General features: G+C 52.3%; 1 protein-coding gene across 1 annotated transcript in view; it reads left to right on the top strand.

The window, feature by feature from the left end:
- The window catches only part of NUP210 (nucleoporin 210), a 93107-nt gene that overhangs the window by 56689 nt on the left and 16489 nt on the right, over positions 1 to 19929 (top strand). Inside the window, exons 19-28 of the mRNA XM_087818509.1 lie at positions 1800 to 1904; positions 1990 to 2091; positions 10222 to 10350; positions 11401 to 11528; positions 11618 to 11753; positions 13225 to 13287; positions 13471 to 13650; positions 16063 to 16143; positions 16945 to 17076; positions 17745 to 17903. Of these exons, the coding sequence (XP_087674635.1) occupies positions 1800 to 1904; positions 1990 to 2091; positions 10222 to 10350; positions 11401 to 11528; positions 11618 to 11753; positions 13225 to 13287; positions 13471 to 13650; positions 16063 to 16143; positions 16945 to 17076; positions 17745 to 17903 (1215 nt within the window). The remainder of the gene's footprint in view (positions 1 to 1799; positions 1905 to 1989; positions 2092 to 10221; positions 10351 to 11400; positions 11529 to 11617; positions 11754 to 13224; positions 13288 to 13470; positions 13651 to 16062; positions 16144 to 16944; positions 17077 to 17744; positions 17904 to 19929) is intronic.

Raw genomic sequence — 19929 nt, 5'->3', positions numbered from 1 at the left:
TCCTCTCCGCCTCCGTTCTTCTCATGTCCTAGTGTCCTGAGCCCCCTCACTGGGCTGCACCCTCAGTTCACTCCCCCTCCCTGAGTCGGGTGAGCCTCCTTGCTGGCCTCCTGTCTCCCCCACACCCCACGCCCTGCACTCAGGTGATGGGAGGGACCCAGTGCCCTTTTGGCTACGCACACAGCTTTGGGGCCCTCAGACCTTCAGGCTGGAGCTCTCCTCATCCTCAGCAGGGGCTTGCCCACCCAGCCCCTTCTCCCCGATGGTCCTGACTTATAGGCTGTCCCCCCAATGCCCTGGTGGTTTAGGCGGCCATGCCTTGAACCCATATTTCAGCTGCCTGGAATGCCAGTCCCTCCCTCCTTTTTCTCTCTTCTACCAGGCCGCCTCCTGCTCTTTTAGTCCAATCCACAGGACCAGCCCCTGTGGAGAGGGCCCTGAGCTCCCCACACAGAGCAGCTGCTGCCGCCCCAGGGCTCAGAGTCCCCGTGCTTCCCGCTGTCACTGTGCAGACCCCACACACATACACTGTCACCGCCATCTGCACACACGCGTGGGCCATCCACTGGGCACACTTCTCCATCCAGCCTCTCACGGGGGCCCAGGCAGTGGGTAGCAGATGGGTACCGATGAGGCGAGTGGGAAGGGTTCCCCCAGAATGGCGCTGCCTGGATGACACCCACCCGTCGTGGAAGAGGGTGGCAGTCAGCTTGGATCTGCATGGGGTGGAGGCAGCAGGTGATGGCTGTGAAGGGAAGGTGGGTCCAACTCAGAGGGACTCTGCATGCTCGGATGAGGAGCTTGAATTGTCTCCTGGGTATTGGGGAACAGGGACACTTTTGAAGAGGGTGTGATACTAGGAGGCTGGCCTGGAGGGAGGTGGCCCTGAGGAGCACACTGGCACCTGTCCCTGGTGGCTGAGCTGCCCAGTCATCCCACTGGCACCAGGGTCCCCTCAGCTGGTGGTGGCCTCATGGGCCGCCTTCTGGGCTGCAGACACCCAAGCAGGTTTCCCCTCAGGGCCTCTGCTCTTATCCTCTTCGCCCTGTGGGCTTTTTGCAATTTGTTGACATCACTCACACCTTCACTTCCCGAGTCTCTGCTCGCCTAAGAGGCACATCTGAGAGTCTCCCTCAGACCTGCCTCGGCCCCTTCAGCCGCCACCACGCGCACATCTTCCTGTCATTTTTTTTCTCTTCGATCCTTGCATTAGAATACATCTCCTGAGGGTGGTTACTGTCCCTAAGTGCCTAACAGTGCCTAGTGCAATGCCTGGCACACAGTCGGTGCTCAAATGCGTGACTGTATGGGTGGGTCAGAGCCTGGAATGACGTTGCAGGAAAGAAAGATCCTCAAATATGCACATGGCCCCAGGGGCGAGGGCCAGCTGGTCCTCTTGTGAGTGGGCTTTGAGGATGCCTGCATAGGACCCCCATGTTTAGGCTGGTCAGGACCCTTGCTGTTTGCCCAGCACCCGCCCCTCCCCCATGGTGCCCTAGCTGGCTGGCTGCTGTGTGCCCCCTACTCCCCATGGTGTGTGTGAATTGCCCACCAGGTGGCGCCTGGAAGGTAGGATGGGCACTTGCCTTGGCAGGATTAGGAGATGCCTCAAAGGGATGGGCTCCTCAGGGCTTGTGCCCCAGACATAATGAATGCTAATGAATGCCCTGGGGTGACACCAGGACCTGCCGTCTCCAGGCCTGCTCTTCCCAGGGGGCGAGGGGTGGGTGGGAGGCCTGTGGGCTGTGGGGTTGGCCTGTTGCCTCCTGGATCTGACGGTGCTTGCCTTACCCCTGCAGCACGACCCTCTTGTGCCTGTGTCGGCCTCCGTAGAACTCATCCTGGTAGAGGATGTGAGGGTGAGTCCGAAAGAGGTGACCATCTACAACCACCCTGGCGTACAGGTACAGCCCTCTCCCTGCCACCTCGCTGCGTAGATGTAGCCCATCGGCTCGGCAGTTCCGCCTCTGAGCCTGACCCTCCTTGCAGGCAGAGCTGCATGTCAGAGAAGGTTCCGGCTACTTCTTCCTCAACACCAGCACCGCAGACGTCGTCAGGGTGGCCTACCAGGAGGCCAGGGGCAGTGCTGTGGTGAGTGTGGGCCTGTCTCCACCTCGGGCGGCAGGGCCCCTGATATGATTACTTCAGAAGCTGGCACTGAATTGGAGCAGCTGTAGTTTGCGAGGCCTTTTGATTCTCTGGGTCACTGTCCAGCTTTAGCCATTTGCCTGCTACCTTTATGGTTTTTACTTCCATTTCCACGAATTGCCCACACTATTCGTTAGCTAGTGCCTTCCTTCGGTCTGTATTAGGGTTAAAGTATCGTCACATACGCACCACTTTGGAGCCATAACATTGCTTTTAAGAGATGTGCCAGTGTTCATTATTCCCACCGTCCTTTCTCGACCCTCTCCCTGTTCTCACACATTTGCCAGCTTTGTGCATGGCGTGGAAGAGTCCAGCCTTCACTTCCTCTGCTGTGCTATCCTACATCTTCCTGCATTGCTGTTAGGCTGGCTGGTTACTTATGTGCAGCCATTGGTGCTCAGCCATTTTCTCCGTGCAGAGCACTTTGGTAGTTTAGATCTTTTTTAAAAAATAGCCCTATGGTTATATAGAATGAAAACACATATCAGTATCTGCAGTGCCTGCATAGCTGTACAATGAGTCGTTACACAGTCATGAAAGGAAACTTACTACTGAGTGTGTCAGACCACTCACAACCAGAAGTCATAAATGCAGGCAGCTGAGACCAGAAAGCAGCGATGACACCAAAGCAGTGTTATTAAACTGCAGCTCTTTTCTTGCCGTTGGGCTGCTCTGAGCCTAAGACCTGCCTTCCCTTTGTTAAGGGGTGATTGCCGAGCATGTGAGGAGTGTCATGCTTGTCCCAGCACCAAACAAGGCTTTTTCCTGGACTCGAAAGGGGCCAGATTGAGTCAGGGTTTGGCATGTGGTGGGGACAGTGCAGATAGTGCAGTGAGGGAGGGTGGGTTAGGGCCTCACCCTGACCGTGAGTCGCCTGCTGTCCTGATGCCCAGCTGACCTTAGCATTGCTCCTTTCTGGAGATGAGGCCTCGCAGGCTAGCACAGCATGGAACAGACTCTCTAATTCCAGGGAAGGCTAAAATCAGAATTAACCTTCACAGAGACCTAGTCCCCAAGTCTTTCCGAAATACAGCCAAGCTCTCTTGCCCATGATTGTACAGTAAGTTCGTGGCCCAGTCAGAAATCAAATACATGTCACCCCAGTCCTGCAGGGCAATTCCAGCCGTGACTTCCTGCAGGTCTATTTATCTGTTTGCATCCACTGACTGCCTTGACTCCTGAGTCACAGAATCAGTTGCCTCTGAGGTGGGACAGGTGTAAAGTAAGTGAGGGAAAGGAGCAGGGTGTGAGGAGCATGTGTGGGGAGCGCTGTGCTAAAATGCCACCTGATGCTGAGCTCCTGGTGGGGACTGTGGCAGATGGATAGCACAGGCCGTTCTAAGCACAGCCACTAGGCATCTACAGCTCACTTTCTGTGTCATTTTTAATAACAGCTTTATTGAGGTATAATTCAAATACCATACAATTAACCCATTTAAAGTGTGCAATTTAGCAAAACAGCATGGTACTAGCATAAGAACAGACACAGAAATCAATGGAACAGAATAGAGAACCCAGAAATAAACTCACACCTTCATAGTCACTATCTGACAAGGAGGCACAAACATACAGTGGGGTAAAGACAGTCTTCAATAAATGGTGCTGGGAAAATTGGGCAGATACATGCAAAAAAGTGAAACTAGACCACCAACTTACACCACACACAAGAATAAAGTATAAGTTGTGAAACCATAAAAATCCTAGAAGAAAACAGTAAAATCTTGGACACTTCTCGTAGCAATATTTTTCTGATATATCTTCTCAGGCAAGGGAACAAAAGAAAAAATAAAGTAATGGGACTACATCAAACTAAAATGTTTTTGCACAGCAAAGGAAACCATCAACAAAATGAAATGACAACCCACTGCATGGGAGAACATATTCACTAATTGTATTTCTGATATGGGGTTAATATCCAAATATATAAAGAACTTACACAGCTCAACACCAGAAAACCAAACAATCCAATTAAAAAGTGGGCAATGAATCTAAATAGATATACAGATGGCCAAGAGACATATGAAAAAATGCTCAACGTCATTAATCATCAGAGAAATGGAAATTCGAACCACAGTGAGATACCACCTGACATCTGTCAGAATGGTTATCATCAATAAATCAACAAACAGCCCGGCTGGTGTGTCTCAGCAGTGGAGCATCGACCTAGGATCCAGGAGGTCTCGGTGTGATTCCCAGTCAGGGCACATGCCCCGGTTGTGGGCTCAACCCCCAGTCAGGGGTGTGCGGGAGGCAGCTGATGAATGACACTTTCATCACTGATCTATCTCTCTCTCCCTCTCTCTTCCTCTCTCTGAAATCAATAAAGACATATTAAAAAGTAAATAAATCAACAAACAGCAAGTGTTGGGGAGGGTGTGGAGAACAGGGAATTGGTGGGGATGCAGACTGGTACAGCCACTGTGGAAAGGAGTGTGGAGTTACCTTAAGACCTAGTAATTCCTCTTCTGGGAATTTATCTGAAGAAACCCAAAACACTAATTCGAAAGAATGTATGCACCCCTGTGTTCGTAGCAGAGTTATTTACAATAGCCTAGATTTAGAAGCAGCCTGAGTGCCCATCAGTAGATGAGTGGATAAAACAGCTGTGGGACATTTACAGCATAGAACACTACTCTGCCGTAAAAAGGAAGAAAATTTTACCCTTTGCAATAGCATGCATGCACCTAGAGAACGTTATAAGTGAAATAAGTCAGTCAGAGAAAGACATATTATTTCACTCTGATGTGGAATTTAATGAACAAATTGAACTACCAAGCAAAATAGAAACAGACTCATAGATAGAGAGCAGGCAGACAGCCCTAGGGACATGGGGTGTTGGCTGGCGGGGGTGTGGGATGGAGGGATTAAGCAAAAAAGAAAAAAGAGAACTCGTGGACGTGGACAACACTGTGGTGATTGTGGGGGTGCAGGGGGTGGAAGTGGTAGAGGGCATAGAGGGGATAAAAGGTGATGGAAAAAATAAAATAAGATTTAAAAAATAATAAAGTATACACTTTGGTGGTTTTTAGCATATTCGTACAGTCAAAAAGAAACATACAATCTTAATAGCATCATCAGTTTTAGAGTATTTTCATCACTTCAGAAAGAAGCCCCATGCATTTTAGCTGTCACCTCTACTTGTGTGCACGCGCACACACACACACACACATACACACACACGCGGGTGTTGGCTTCTCTCAGATGCTTTTCTGTATCTCTTGAGACGATCATGTGGTTTTTTATTCTTTATTTTGTTGATTTGATGTCTTACATTGCCTTTCAGATGCTAAACCAGCCTTGCATTCCTAGGATAACTGCTACTTGATCATGATATATAATTCCTTTTACATGTAACTGGATTCAGTTTGCTAGTATTTTGTTGAAGAGTTTATGTTCATATTCATAAGATGTATTGGTCTGTGGTGGGGTTTTTTCTGTGATGTATTTGTCCGGTTTGGGTGTGAGTATAATATCAGTATCCTGGGATGATTTAGAAGTGTTCTCTTCTAATTTTTGGAAGTCTTTGTGTAGAACTGGTAACAAGTCTAGCACTGGGAGTGCCAGCAGCACCCACGTGCAGGCCCTACAAGGATTGCTTTCGCCCAAGAAGGTATCCTGGGGACACCTCGACCACTGGGGTCTCTGCTCCCCCTCATCTTGGACCTGTGCAGAGACCATTGCAATTCTAGGTGCAAACTGTATTCTGGTTTCCTTTGCCTCTTCTGTAACCTGCAGGAGAATTTTTCATGGAGTGTTGAAAATCTGCGACAGGTCCTAGCAGCTACTCTCAAGTGGTTATTTCTGAAGGACATTTGTACATCTCTTCAGCATTTTCCAGCTGTTAATTAGTAGCATTCTTATTTCCCTTAACACATTGTATGCGGGAAACGTATTTATACGTTTTACGTTGACTGGTAGTAGAGTGCGCGATAAAAACTACCCGCAAACAATGTGTTAATCACAGAGACAAGAACAGATGCCCACAGTAGTTCTTCAGTTAGTCATAGAAAGTATTTCTTTCTTCCCCTGTTGACTCACATTTGGGACACAAGAATGGCTCCTGGGTGTGGAAGGGGCTGGGGAGCTCAGGTGCTAGTGCCCTGTGGAGGCTGCTGTGCCCACACAGTGCCCCAGCCGGGCGGGGCTGTGCTCCATTCTCTCACAGCCCCAGAACTCTCTGCAAGGGGCCTTTGTTTCGTTTTTGACTGGCTTGCACATTGGAGTGATTACCTGATTTAAACTTAGGTTTTCTTTTCAACAATTCTTTACATTCCAAAGTAAGTCCTCTGAGCAGAACCCATGGATTATAAGAGGGGAAAAAGGATCCTACTGTGGGCTGAGTAGCTCACGCCTGCATTAATGCAGCCATTCAGCAAATGCTGGGGCCCATCCTGTCCAGGCCCTGGTCCCGGCACGTGGGCTCAGTGTGAACAAGGCAGACGGAGGCATGGCTCTCAGGAGCCGCCGTGACGTCTCCACCCTAGTCCTGTGACGCGTAGCCCATCATGGTGACATTGTACATCCGTACTTGAGATGGAGGTTGGTAGTAGTGACAACTGCAGGGCTTGGACTTGGGTGTGTTCTGCTTTTCCCCTAAAGATGACCTCTGGAAAGAGGTGCCTGTCCCCAGCCCTGGCCCTGTGGGCAGTTCATAGCTGGCCAGGGGCCCTGCATGAAATTTCACCCAGTGTCTAAGCCAGGACCTTCTCAGTGCCTGTGACACTTGTGTGATCTTGGTCATTCCCCCAAGACTCGAAGGCATCTGCTCAGGGGCATGGACCCCGACACTCTTGGTGGCACTGCCTGGCCACCACATGACAGTGATGGGCTCAGTATAGGAAACAGGAGCTATTGGCCCCAGTGACATGAGAGAGATTTGCAGGGTCCTTACTTGTCTGCAAATGCCTGTGAAGGGACTGTCTGAAGCCTGATGGGGCCGAGGAGACCGAGGAGCTGAGGTGCTTAGGGTGGTAGGCACACATGCACATCATAGCTCCCACCCACATACGTGCAAAGTTGCCTCCGGGCCCACCTGCAGCATCTGAATGAGCAACAACACATCCATCATCTCTGCAGACTTTCTCCTCCGCTTAGTGTTTGCTGAAGCTCTCAGCACTTAGACATTAGAGTCCATTCTGGGCAAGGATTTCCCCACCTCCTCTTCCTCACACCCCCCCTGTGTGTCCATCAAGTTAGGAGTGGGGGTGGGTCCCCACTTTGCCACCAGCTGGCTGGCAAGTCCTTTCACTTCCCCAAGAGCAGTTTCTTTAAAGCACTGTCCCAGTGGGTGTGAAGTAAGCTGCTCTGTCAGGCGACGGCAGCCAGGCTGCAGAGCCCCCTTGCATCTGAAAGGTGGCTCGACATCCCGCCTCTGGGAAATCAAGTGGAAGAGGAGTTGATTTTCCCACCGCTGTTTTGTCTTTGTTTAAAATGTGCAAAATGGTCCTTTTGAAGGAAAAAGAAATGGGAAAAGAAAGCCTTCTCTGCAGTCTCCTGTGTGGGGCCGTCAGCAGTCTGATGTGTGATTTCTTCACACCGTGAAGGACGTGCCAGCTCCTGATGGCAGGAACTTTTTCAGAAGGGTGACAGCAGATACTTGCATTATGTTCTCAAAGAAAGCCTTTGTTACTCTCTCCAGTGTTTAAATGATTTCTCTCTGGGGAGATGTAATCAGCCAGGGGGAATTGTCCTCGGTGGAGCTGGAGACCAGTGCTCCCAGACCCCTCCTCGCCTGTTGTTAATACCAAGCTGGCACGGACGGCTCAGGTTACACACCATCACTTTAGAGTACAAGTCTGGTTTGCACTTGGGGGTCGTTATTAATCAACATTAAGTCCTTGTGTGGAGTAACCCAGGCACGCTTCATCTGTGTTGATATGCTCTTGAGCTTAGTGATACTGGCAGAGGTTTTCCTTTAGCCAAGCTTGCTAATCCTCATGCCCCCACCTAACTGTGGGTTTGGGCCTGTCTCAGCTTCAGCCTTTTCCTGCCGGCCCCACTCTCCCCTGCCCAAAAGTCTATCTAGTTCCTGCAGGCGTCAGCTCTGGAGGGCAGAGTGTGGTAGAAGGAGCCATATAAGGGAGCCCAGGCTTGGATTCCCGCCCCAGTGCTGCCCCTTCAGGGCTATGCTCTCAGCCTCTGTGAGCCTCAGTTTCCCCATATGTACATTGAAGGGTTGGACTAGAAACAGCCCTTCCCAAATGCATGAGTATACATGGGCTTGCAGACTTTCCCCCAGAATTTCCAAGTCTTAAAGCTAAAAGTAAAGTTGGGCAAGTAGGCCAGAGCACCTAGTATATGTGTATTAACTGAGTGACTCAGCAAGCTGTGCCTGTGGATCTCGATCTAATGAAGACAAGTTTGTTGGGGGATAGTCTGTACCAGACATTAGGCTCAGTCCTGAAGCTACAATACGCGAGAAGACAGCCTGGAAGGGAAGGATGGACACAACAGGGTCTATGCCAACGGTGGGGAACCTTTTTTCTGCCAAGGGCCACTTGGGTATTTATAACATCATTCTCAGGCCATACAAAATTATCAACTTAAAAATTAGCCATGAAAAAAGCTCCTAGGTTTAGTGAATTTTGAGTCCCACCTGTGGTTGCCTTGGTAGGGCCAGATCAAATGATTTCTGGATGTTCCCCACCCCTGGTCTATGCCAAGACTGAATTATAGGTGGTGTAACTGCACTGGGAGTGAGTAAAAGTGAAAGGAATCTGACCTGTCTGGGGTCAGGGAAGACTTTCCTGAAAGGACGCTTAGAGAGGGACCTGAAACATGAGTATGGCCAGTAGGTGAAGACGTGGGAGAAGAACCCCAAATCTTTATTTAGGAAGGACTGAGGCCGGAAGGCGGGTGCTGGCCAGCTTTGAGGAAAAGAGATCAGTGTGGCTGCGTGTGGTGGTACTGGGGGCGTGTGGTTTGCAGTGGAATTAGAGCTAAGTGCAGGGGCCAGATTGTGTCCAGCTCTTACCGGATGTGTTAAGGATTTGGACTCACTCTCTGGGCAGCCCTTGAAGGGTTTTAACCTAGGTGTGATATAATCATATTGGGTTGTCTCCTTAGGGTCAGAAACCTGATTCTCCCCCCCTACAAGTTCTTGATATTGAAATTCTAACTTTGTAAACACTCAGTGTACACATTACCCCCCAATAAATATAAGACAGCAAAGCAAAGGCAACAAAGCAAGGGCCAGACAGAGGCGGGAGAAAGCCCACGTGGCTCACCTACTAGCTGCATGAGTTGTCTCTGCCTGTCCAGCCTCCTAGACCACCCAGTTGAGATACACACCTAAGCAATATGACAAGGTCCTGCACATCTATCTGCAGCAGTAGGATGTAGTTTGGGGAGAGGTTCTTTTGAGGTGGGACCCATGGAAGTGGATAGAGAGAGAAGGCTTAAGAAGGGGGCATCTTTAGCAGTGAAAGACTGGAAAACAATAGCTCAGATGTGTTCATGCACTCAGAACATTTTACGAGGTCTCTGATTCAGACAGAGCTGTAGGAGAAATGAATGTAGAGGTGATTGAGACTCAAAGAGCTTATACTTAGGACCATGGAGGCCTCCGCGGTCTGTTCTCAGGCTCTGATTCTGTGAGTTCAGGCTGAGACTTCTAAGTGAGAGGCAGCTGTCGCATGCCCTTCCAGCCTGACTGGCCAGATGCTTTTGTATTATGGGAGCAGCAGGGTCAGGTGTTTTCCTGGACAGGAAATACAGAATCCTAGGTTCCTAGGTTTAAGTCATTCTATCTACAAGCTGCTACATGCCTAAGACCACTAATTAACCCCCTTTGAGCAACTTCAGTTTTCCTCTTTGTAAAATGTACAAAGGAGATAAATGTTCTCTGAGATACATCCCAGCCCTTTGTTTTATATTTCAATATATTTTGTATTTTATATCCCCTAGCTGGCAGTGGGGGCTCATGGTGACGGGTGGGCAGGGCAACATTTGGGTTAGGATTTTTTCTGTTAACTACTTCTGCCCCCGCCCCAGAGGTCTCTGTGAGATGGTGTTCCATGAAGGATAGTCTGCTGCTGGGAACAGCTGTAACCAAGCCCACCTCTGACCCTGCAGGTGTACCCTTTGTTCCCGGGCACGTCAACCATCATGATCCACGACTTGTGCCTCACCTTCCCAGCCCCGGCAAAGGTGGACGTTCATGTCTCGGACATTCAGGAGCTGTACGTCCGGGTGGTAGACAAGGTTGGTGTCAGCTTCCTGATGTGGCCCCTCTCTGCTGATTCACAGCAACCAGAAAGATGCGGCCACAGGAGATCTTTTTTTCATGTTCTTTGCTTTTTCTCCTGGTTTCTGTGTCCCTCCTGAGTTGCTGCGAGCTTGCTCTGCTGTCTCTCACCTCTGCTGCCCCATGGAATGACCTCTGAGGTGGTATTTCTTCAGCTCAGTTGACATCAGTAAATCTTGGCTGTAAATCCCACTTGGGGTTGTCTCCATGCCAGCCTTGACTAGGGAGTCCCTGTCCTCTCATCAGCCGGGTGCACACCTTGCTGAACACAAATTTTTCTCCCCACTATGTAGGTTTTGGATCCTCAGGAATTCCAGTGGCAAATGAGTGAAGCCCACTGATGCCACCCAAGTCTTTTGCAAAGTAAATGCATAATAGATTTAGGCTTGTCTTTAATATGAATAGGAAATGTTTATATTCCAAATACCTAAAGTAACTGTGGCTGGGCTTACAGAGAGGTACTGTCGGTTCCTATTTTTCTGAGTGGGAAGAGTGGTTAATTAAAGGGGACTGTTCAAGCAGCTTAGATAACTTAAAAAGCCAATATTCTCTTACACAGCCTCAAATATTTCTCCTGTGGTATCATTTCCACTGGTAATTTGCTGACCAGACTTCACAGCATTTCTGACTCCCAGCTCCTAAAGTTCTTACTGTATGTATTATATGCTGCCAAGTGTGAGAAATTCAGTCATTGTGCACGTATTGAACTCTACTGTATATCTCTGCCATTCTAAGCTGTGCCTTATCTAACTTGATTGTTAATTCTTTAAGACTGGAGAGTGTAACTTATGCATCTAAGTATTTCCAAGGCTCCTTGTATACAGCATTTACTCAATTGATTTTCATTTGTTGTTTGGCTAGTGGTCCGGAGGTCATCCCAGGTGACCTCTCCCCACTGTCCAGGTCTGTGGGTGTGAGGCTAGTGGTGTTTCTCAGGAGACTGTAGGTTGCCGTAGGTGGTGGAGTTGGTCATTCCCAGTCCCCTGAGCCTGTCCCCTGTGATGCAGGTGGAGATTGGGAAGACAGTCAAGGCATATGTCCGTGTGTTGGACTCGCACAGGAAGCCTTTCCTGGCCAAATACTTTGCTTTCATGGACCTGAAGCTCCAAGCAGCCTCCCAGATCGTCATGTTGGTGTGAGTCCTTAGGGATCGGAACAGGGCATCTTGGGTGGTGCTGACAGGCCTGTCTGGGGGAGAAGTCCCAGCCCTTCCCTCTGTTCCAGCTCCCTTGATGAGGCCCTTGACAACTACACTGCCACGTTCCATGTCCATGGCGTGGCCATTGGCCAGACCAGTCTCACTGCCGTTGTGACCGATAAAGCTGGACAGAGGATCAACTCAGCCCCACAACAGATCGAGGTAAAGCTGCTCCTCTGCATGCTGCTGGGGTCAGCCTAGCCCCTACTGGCACACAGGTGGAGATTTCCAGGAAAGTCCAGGAAGCCATGGGGAGAGGTCCTTTCAGAGTCTGTGCCCTACTGTGCCCTCTGGTTACCAGCCTCAGGGCATGGGGCAGCCCCAGAGGAAGTGCTGAGTTACTGAACCTCCCTCTGAGACATAGGGGGTGTTGGTGTGACTGAGAGCAGGGAAGCCACCTCTCTCTCGGCAGGGGAGTAGCAGGAGGCAGTGGGTGGGCAGCAGCTGCAGACCCTGTGGGCCAGCGCATGGAGGCTCCTTCACAGTCACTCTGACCCTTAGAACGGCGCTTAGAGGGGTCAGCTTTCGGAATGGGAGCACCTGGAGCCAGCAGTTCCTGGACATGGGAGCTCTGAGGTTCCCTAGCATCATCTCGGCAGCGTTAAGATGTTTGGCTCCTGCTGGCATCCTCCAAGGGCCTCGGCCACACGTGGGCTGGCGGGCTGTGTGTGTGTGTGTGTGTGTGTGTAATCCTCACCCAAGGAGTGAGGATATTTTTTTCCATTGACTGTAGAGAGAGTGGAAGGGAGGGGAAGGGGGGGGAGAGAGCTAGAGAAACATTGATGTGAGAGGGACACATCAGTTGGTTGCCTCCCATACTCACCCTGCTAATCAGATCTGGAACCCAGGTACGTGCCCGTTACCCAGAATTGAACCTGCTGGCGCTGTAACCACTGAACCGTGTGACCAGGGCTGGCGGGCTCTGTGCAGCGCGTCTGTGTTCTGAAGCCAGTGGGTGGACCGTGCCTCCGTGGAAGTGCACTGTCCCCTTGTGAAGCGGGATAATTTCTGCCTACAGATAGCACAGCCAAGACGAGTCCTCACGCACAAAGTTGCCCCTTGGCCGACTGGGGCTTTGGCTCAGCCTTATGCTCTCCTTATGCTCTTGCCAGGTGGGGTGGGGGTGCAAGAGGAGGATGTGGGGCTCCGCTCTGCTGCAGAGATGAGGCATCTTCCTCCCTACTCCTGGAACCCACTTTCTAAAAGACATTGAAGTAGAGAACCTCTAAGGCAATTTGTCAGTAGAAATTTAGAGAAATTTCATGAGAGAGGCAACTTTCCAAAGAGGAGTTGGGGGGATCTGAAAGGCGGTGGATGGGGTGCTAACACGCTTCAGAATCTCCGGGAGGACTTGTTAAGACCCAGATCACAGGTCTGGGCTGGAGAAGGTACATCTGCTGGTTCCCAGGAGACGTTCACAAGCAGCAGGACGCACCTCTGACCAGAGTCCTGGGCCCTGTGGGGGCGACTCGGCTCCCCCCAAGTTGACCCCAAGGCACTCACTGGTGCCTTCACAGAGGAGTGATGTCCACGTACCCTGTTCCCCTCCCTGAGACTGTGAAGTGTGAGTCGTGCCCAGTGGCCTGAGCTTAGAGTACAGTGGCCCCTCCCTCTGTTTTGTCTCCACGTCCAGGTCTTTCCCCCCTTCAGGCTGATACCCAGGAAGGTGACGCTGATTATCGGGGCCATGATGCAGGTAGGAGCCAAAGGCCACATCCTTGTTCCGCCCCGTTCATGGCCAGGCCCCAGCACGGGCATCAGACTGGCTAAGATCGAATGCTCTGGGGCGTTGGCGGGGTGGCACCCTTGTCGCCCAAGGATGAGGCTGGGCTGGCCGGGAGGGTAGTGGCTCACGGCCTGCTGTGTCTCCCCACTCCAGGTCACCTCTGAGGGGGGCCCCCAGCCTCAGTCCAACATCCTCTTCTCCGTCAGCAATGAGAGCCTGGCCTCGGTGAGCTGCGCTGGGCTGGTGCAGGCGCTCGCCGTTGGCAATGGCACCGTGTCAGGGGTCGTCCAGGCCGTGGATGCTGAGACCGGCAAGCTCGTCACCGTGTCTCAGGTAACAGGCCTGGGCTCCATCAGAGACAGGTGTTTTCTGAATCCACCCTGCTGGGTGGTTGGCTCTTGAAGGGGAGGAAGCCCTGGGTGCTGGGTTTCGGCTCTGCCCTCTGAATCTCTAGCCCCTGCCTGTCACCTGGGCTGGCCCTGCCAAATTTGGGACACCTGGACTCTTCTCCAGATTGAGTTTCCACAGCTTCTTTTTAAGGGATGGTGTCTCCGGCCCCCGGCCCTGGTGCTGGTGGCAGCTGTGATGGCCAGCTCTGCCCAGAGCGCTGTGCACCCCTCCCTTGGCCCTCCGGGCCTGGGAGTTTGCTGCTCTCCCCATTTCTCGGTGAGGGGTCAGGGGACCTACTGGTGGCCCAGTCACTCTGCAGCAGTTGTAGGGCTGCCGACAGCAGAGCTTTCCTTCCTTCTGTCCATTCTCTTCGAGAAGGGCTGGGGTGTTTTGAGAGAAGAGGGGGCTGTTGACTCTGTCACACGTGATTACAGTGTGAGTTTCGAGGTGTGCACTGGCCTGGCTGCCATAAGCATAAATGATTGGACACCACTGTATTTTGGGCCTGGATTTGTATTCCCAGGAGAAACAGGAAACCTGAATTGGCCAGTAATATCTTTGGCTCCACTAGCAGTTCTCTTCCAAGCCTCTGTGCAGAGTGGGGGACATTTTTAATTTGCTTTTTTGGGCCAACAAAATGCTGGACAGCCTGGCTAGTGCAGTCCTCTCTGCAGGAGAGCCCCACTCTCCCTGTCGGTGGGACTGACTCCACGCATGTGAAAGTTGGTGTCCCCAAATCTGATAATTTCCCTTCTTTCCAGGGGGTGGGTACCTCTTTGAGTCCCTGGAAAGGAGATGGGAGACTGTTTCCACCTCCTGAGAAGGGCTCAGGGCTCTCAGACTCCCCGACACCTGCAGAAGCATCTCAGGGCAGTGGCCTCATGTTTACGGCCTTGATGGGAATCTGTGCTTAAGGAGAGCATTTTATTTTGTGTAATGTGACTGTGGACAAGAGCCTTTTCAGAGCCCAGAACTGGGACCCTGGAAGACAGTGCCCGGGAACTGGTGCTTGTGTGCCCCAGGCAGGGGAGGCTGGCGCATCCAGCTTCCCCGAGGCTAACTTCGAGCTGACTTTGAGCTCTTGGGTCTGCTCCTTTCTCCAGCAGTTTGTGTCTCTCCATGTGTCCCAGTTGAACTGTGCAGCCCTTTGAATTGTGGAAGTGGACACGGATTCTGCCCCCCATTTTTCTAAAGACAAGGAGGCATTGGGAAAGGGAAAGTCTGTCCTGGGGCACGCACCAGAGTTCAGATAGAGGTCTCGGAGAATAAAATTAAGGAACAAGGAGGCACTGCCCTTCTTTTTCTCTCTAGAGAGAGCATTTCAGCCGTAGGAACTGGTTTACTTTCCCCTCTTAGGGGCCCAAGTGGCTGAAATGGCAGCTGACTGGAAATTTGGCCAGAGAGGCCCCCAAGCTGTATTTCCCTTCTGGCCGTTGCTGCTCACTGGGCCGCCTCTCTGTCTGCATCTCCCACCTGGCAGGTTGGGGGAGGTGCTGGGAGAAGGTCCTGGTGCCCCTTGGCAGAGGGAGAGGCTGCATGACCAGCTCCATCTGAAAGGTATTTGGGGCCCAGGCGGGCAGGAGCTCAGCCTGAGGGCCACGTGTCCATGAGGGTATGTGATTCTGGCCAGAAGCTTCCAGTTCTGTCTGTCCAAGAATCAGCACCCAAGGTCAGGGGGTGGACCAATACTGACAGGAGGAGACCGAGCAGTGAGAAGGCTAAAGGAAACGAAGAGAATAATTGCTTATTGAGGACCGACTATGTGCCATGCGTTAGCCCAGCTCACAAGACACAGGAGATGGGCTCATCGAGAGGGCTTAGGCGTCTCACCAGCTTATGTTCAGCATGAGTCAGCAGCACTGTGAAGGAGCCAATCAAGTTAGTCTTTGGTCAGGTTTATAGGAATATAGAGGTCAGAATGAAGGAGGGTGTAAAAAGCCTGCTCTAATCAGACTCTACCTGGCTCCTGCATTTGTCCATCTACTCTGCTCAGTCAGAGATCAGCAGGCTGGATTTGGGGTTGGGAGGGTCTAGGGACCTGTCCTGTCAGGGCTTTCCAGCCCCCAATCACTGCCCCCAAGTCTCTGCAGTGCTGACCTGGAGCACCTGGATCAGACAGGCCTGTAGCTCAGAGGGCCAGGCTACCGCTCCCCCCTGCCAGTGACCAGGTCCGTGTGAGGGGACCCACCCCCAGAGCCAAGCCACCTCTGGAAGAGCTAGACCTCCCTTGGGTCTAGCCACGTGACTGAGTGGCCTCCGCAGAAGCCTCTGACCTTGTGGTTGCCTTCCCGACAGCCCTGTTGCCAGCACAGTCCCACGCTCTAGACAACCTGAGCTGCAACGTTCTCTTCCTAGGATCTCGTGGAGGTGGAGGTGCTGCTTCTCCAGGCGGTGAGGATCCGAGCCCCCATCACTCGCATGAGGACAGGGACCCAGGTGAGGCGGACCCCCTTCAGCCCCTCCTTTCTGTGCTGAGTTCTGGTTCAGGATGAGCTTAGGGGAGCCCCTGCTAGGTCATGACCTTCCACTGGAGCACTTCATCCCGGTCACCCTCATAACCTCTTGCCCTGCGGGCTCAGCTCCACGGCTCTGCTCCACACCACCCCGGCACCAGCTCCCTTTGCGCTGCGTGCATCCCTCCCTCCCAGCCCCGTGCTGGTGCCCTCACGGAGTGACGCCCGAGCGCCTGCCACCTTCCCACGCCCAGAGCTAGCTGTTGTGCAGCATGGACTCTACTGGGCGCTTCCTGTGTATTAATTCACTTGGTGTTTATAGCAACCCTGTGAGACCAGTGTCGTCTCCATGCCGCTCACCAGGAAGTCACACAGCTAGTGAGCCATGGAGCTGGACCCCTCAGCAGCTGGCTGGGAGTCTGTTCTGGCCTCTGCTGCGTGGCCTCCACCTGTGCCCACTGGTGGACACCCAGGAAGTGCAGGCTGAGGAGCCCGTAATCCCACCCGTGCCCATCCTGTGTGCGGGGCCCTAGTGGACGAAGCACAGGTGGTGCGGACGGTGTGCTGCACTGCGGGGCTGCAGGAGTCCTGGAGCTCTAGGGGTCCTTTCAGGCATGGAGTCTCTTGGCCAAGGTGAAATACGAGGATGGGGTGGAGAGGGGCTCCTCCTGCACAAAGGAGACACGAAAGCCCCTGGGCAGTGGAGAGGCAGCTGGGGCAGTGGCCCAGCCTTCCAAGGGCGCTCCTGGCAGTGCCACTGTGGTCACAGGCTGACTCCCCCCAGATGCCTGTTTACATCACTGGAGTCACCAACAGCCAGAACCCTTTCTCCTTTGGCAACGCTGTGCCTGGCCTGACCTTCCATTGGTCTGTCACCAAGCAGGACGTCCTGGACATCCGGGGACGGCACCATGAGGTAACCACCTGCCCAGAGCCTCCCCTCCATCCCAGGCCAGAGTCCGGGCGGGGAGGTTCTCCCCAGATCTGCACAGGAGGTCTGCACCTTCACACTAGGCCAGTCCTAGCCCCTTTCTGCTCTGTCCTTTTGGCTCTTCGGGACACCTTCTCCCAAACACTGCCCTGTGTCCTTCCTCAACTGAGTCCTGTGTCTGGAAATAGGGTCTCCCAGTGATCCTTCTCATAGTGCTTAAGGACTGTCTGCAGCCCTCTTCATTTTAAGCAGTTCTTGCTAATCACTCTGGAGGAGGTTGTTGTTAACCCACAAACAGAAGGCAGCAAAAATGACAGGCTGATGGGGGAGGCACAAAAGTTCTGGATGTCACAGGGTCTTGGTCAGGGTCCCTAATCTGTAACTTCCACCCACTGTCTCAGATGATGCCTGGCAGCCCTGGGGTTTCTCCTGGCTTATCCCAGCCCAAACCCCCTTAGGCCTCCACTGGGGAGACCTCTGCCCCTCCTCAGATCTCAGAGCTGGCAAGTGTTAGAAATAACTTACTTAAACCTCTGTATTAATTGCAGCTCATACGTGGAAGGGACTCACCCAGGGTTCTCAGTGAGCCAGTGGGGAGAAGGGACTGGGTGCCCCAGGGCTCTCCCTAAAAACATATTTGGTTTCTGCCCCAGGCGTCACTTCGACTCCCATCGCAGTACAACTTTGCCATGACTGTACATGGCCGGGTGAGAGGCCAGACCGGGCTGAAGGTGGTGGTCAGGGCTCTGGACCCCACAGCTGGGCAGCTGCATGGCTTTGCCAAAGAGCTCTCTGATGAGATCCAAATCCAGGTAAAGGACAGGTGGGCAGAAAGCAGTTGTAAGAGGAGAGAGAGTGCTGGCCCAGTGCCCTTCCCCTCTCAGGGCCACCCCTCCTCCTCTGCCACAGGGCCTCTCAGTCTGCTGGGGCTAGGCCGGGGTGTAAGATGCTGTTGGAGTCCAGAGATTGGCTGACTGAGTGCTGCACAGTGGAACGGCATTTCAGGAGGGAGGAGTTGTCTGGCAGGCCAGGCGAGGGAAGGGCAGGTGTTCCCAAAATAGAAAGTCATTCTGAGCCTGGAGTCTCAGTGCTCTCGTGGGAAGAAGAGGCTGGGAAATAGTCTGAGCTGGCTGTTAATGTAATTGTCTGAATTTATTTTACGAATACTCTTAGAGGACCTAATGGGCAGACACATCTCCCCATTTCCCAGTGCCCCTTGAGGCCTGAGGGCGGGGTGGAAGGGACGGGTGTTGGCCCTTCCAGTTCCCAGTCAGTGGGTGGTGGGCCCTGTGGGGGCCTGGCCTGGCAGACAGTGTGGCCATCCCTTCACAGATGGAGACCAAGCCTCGGAGAGGGGGTGGCCTGCTCACAGCCCTTGGGGCACGCACTACCCACTTAGGACTCTGAGCTCAGCAGTCCTCTGCCCAGGGCTCAGCTTCCCGCATCTCTCCAGCCAACCCTCCTGCCTCTTTGGCCCCGCTGGGCCCCTCTGTCAAAACGGGGAGTTGCTCAGTCGGGCATGGCTCAGCGGTTGAGCATCAACCTAGGATCCAGGAGATCGTGGCTCGATTCCCGGTCAGGGCACATGCCCGGGCTGCGGGCTCGATCCCCAATCTGGGGCGTGCAGGAGGCAGCCGATCAATGACTCTCTCATCACTGATATTTCTGTCTCTCTCCCTCTCCCTGAAACCAATAAAGATATATTAAAAACAAACAAGCAAAACGAGGAGTTGACAAGTTGCTCTGACAAGCATTTTTAGCTGCAGGGACCCTGTTCTGCTGACCGGGGACTCAGGACCCCTTGGTCCTCCTAAATTGCAAAGAAAAACTAAACACACCCTCAACTATTATGAGAAAAGAAATGGGTTCAAGCTCCTCTGCAAGAGGAAATGAACCTTCTCTTACCCCAGTAGGGGTAAAGAAGCAGATGTTCAAAGAAGGAAATGCCTGTTTGCCAGCCCCGCAGCTCTGCCTCCCATGAACATTGTGCACAGGCACCGACACACACATGTGCACAGACACAGACGTGCATGTGTGTGCACATAAACATGCATAAACACACAAGCACATGCTTTTTCTGGTTAAAATTAAGTTTTAGCACCTGCCGTGGAAGTAAAGACAGGGCATCGCAGCTTCCAAACTCTGACTGCAGTAGGTCATTTAATGTCCCCTTGCCTTGGTTTCCCTAGCTCACAGCAGGTGGAATTTTGAGTACATCAGAAACTCAGAGAAGATGGATCCAGTCCACAGATGTGTTTCATTTGGCTCACTTAGTACTTTGAAACAATTTTTCTTTGTTGCAAACATTTAAAAATAGATTCTGTGTAAAAATCCATTTTGCAGCTTGTCCTGAAGACATGCATTTGCCATATGGCAGCACAGCAGGAGATGAGAGGCAGCCACCCCTTCAATAGAGCTGTGCTCTCCAGTTTGCCATAGGCCCCACCACTCTGTGCTGTCTCCCTGAGAGTGAGGCCAAGTGCCCGTTGCCATTTACCATGGTGCCTTGCACAGTTGCTTTTCTTATAGTTCACTTAACAGGAAAGTGAGATATCTTGTACCTTCAGCCCCACCTAAAGAGAACAACAAAGAACACATGCTTAAGAGTAAAGAGGGAAACACTTATGCATTTCCTGCACAGCAGGCCTGTCCGAGCCTGTCAGTGAGGCAGAAGGGCTCTCCTGACATCACGTCCCCAGGCAGCTGTCAAGGGCTGTTGCTCCCCATTTAGGAAGCACTGCCACACGTGCAAGTGAATCCCAGGGCTCTTGAGACCAGTATGGCAAGAAGTACTAGTTTTAAACCCATTTTACACACAAAAAAATGTAGGCTTAACTA

The sequence above is a fragment of the Miniopterus natalensis genome, chromosome 6 (assembly GCF_054644295.1).
Source record: "Miniopterus natalensis isolate mMinNat1 chromosome 6, mMinNat1.hap1, whole genome shotgun sequence".
NCBI classification, from domain to species: Eukaryota; Metazoa; Chordata; class Mammalia; order Chiroptera; family Miniopteridae; genus Miniopterus; species Miniopterus natalensis.
This window is presented reverse-complemented; position numbering and strand designations above follow the sequence as displayed.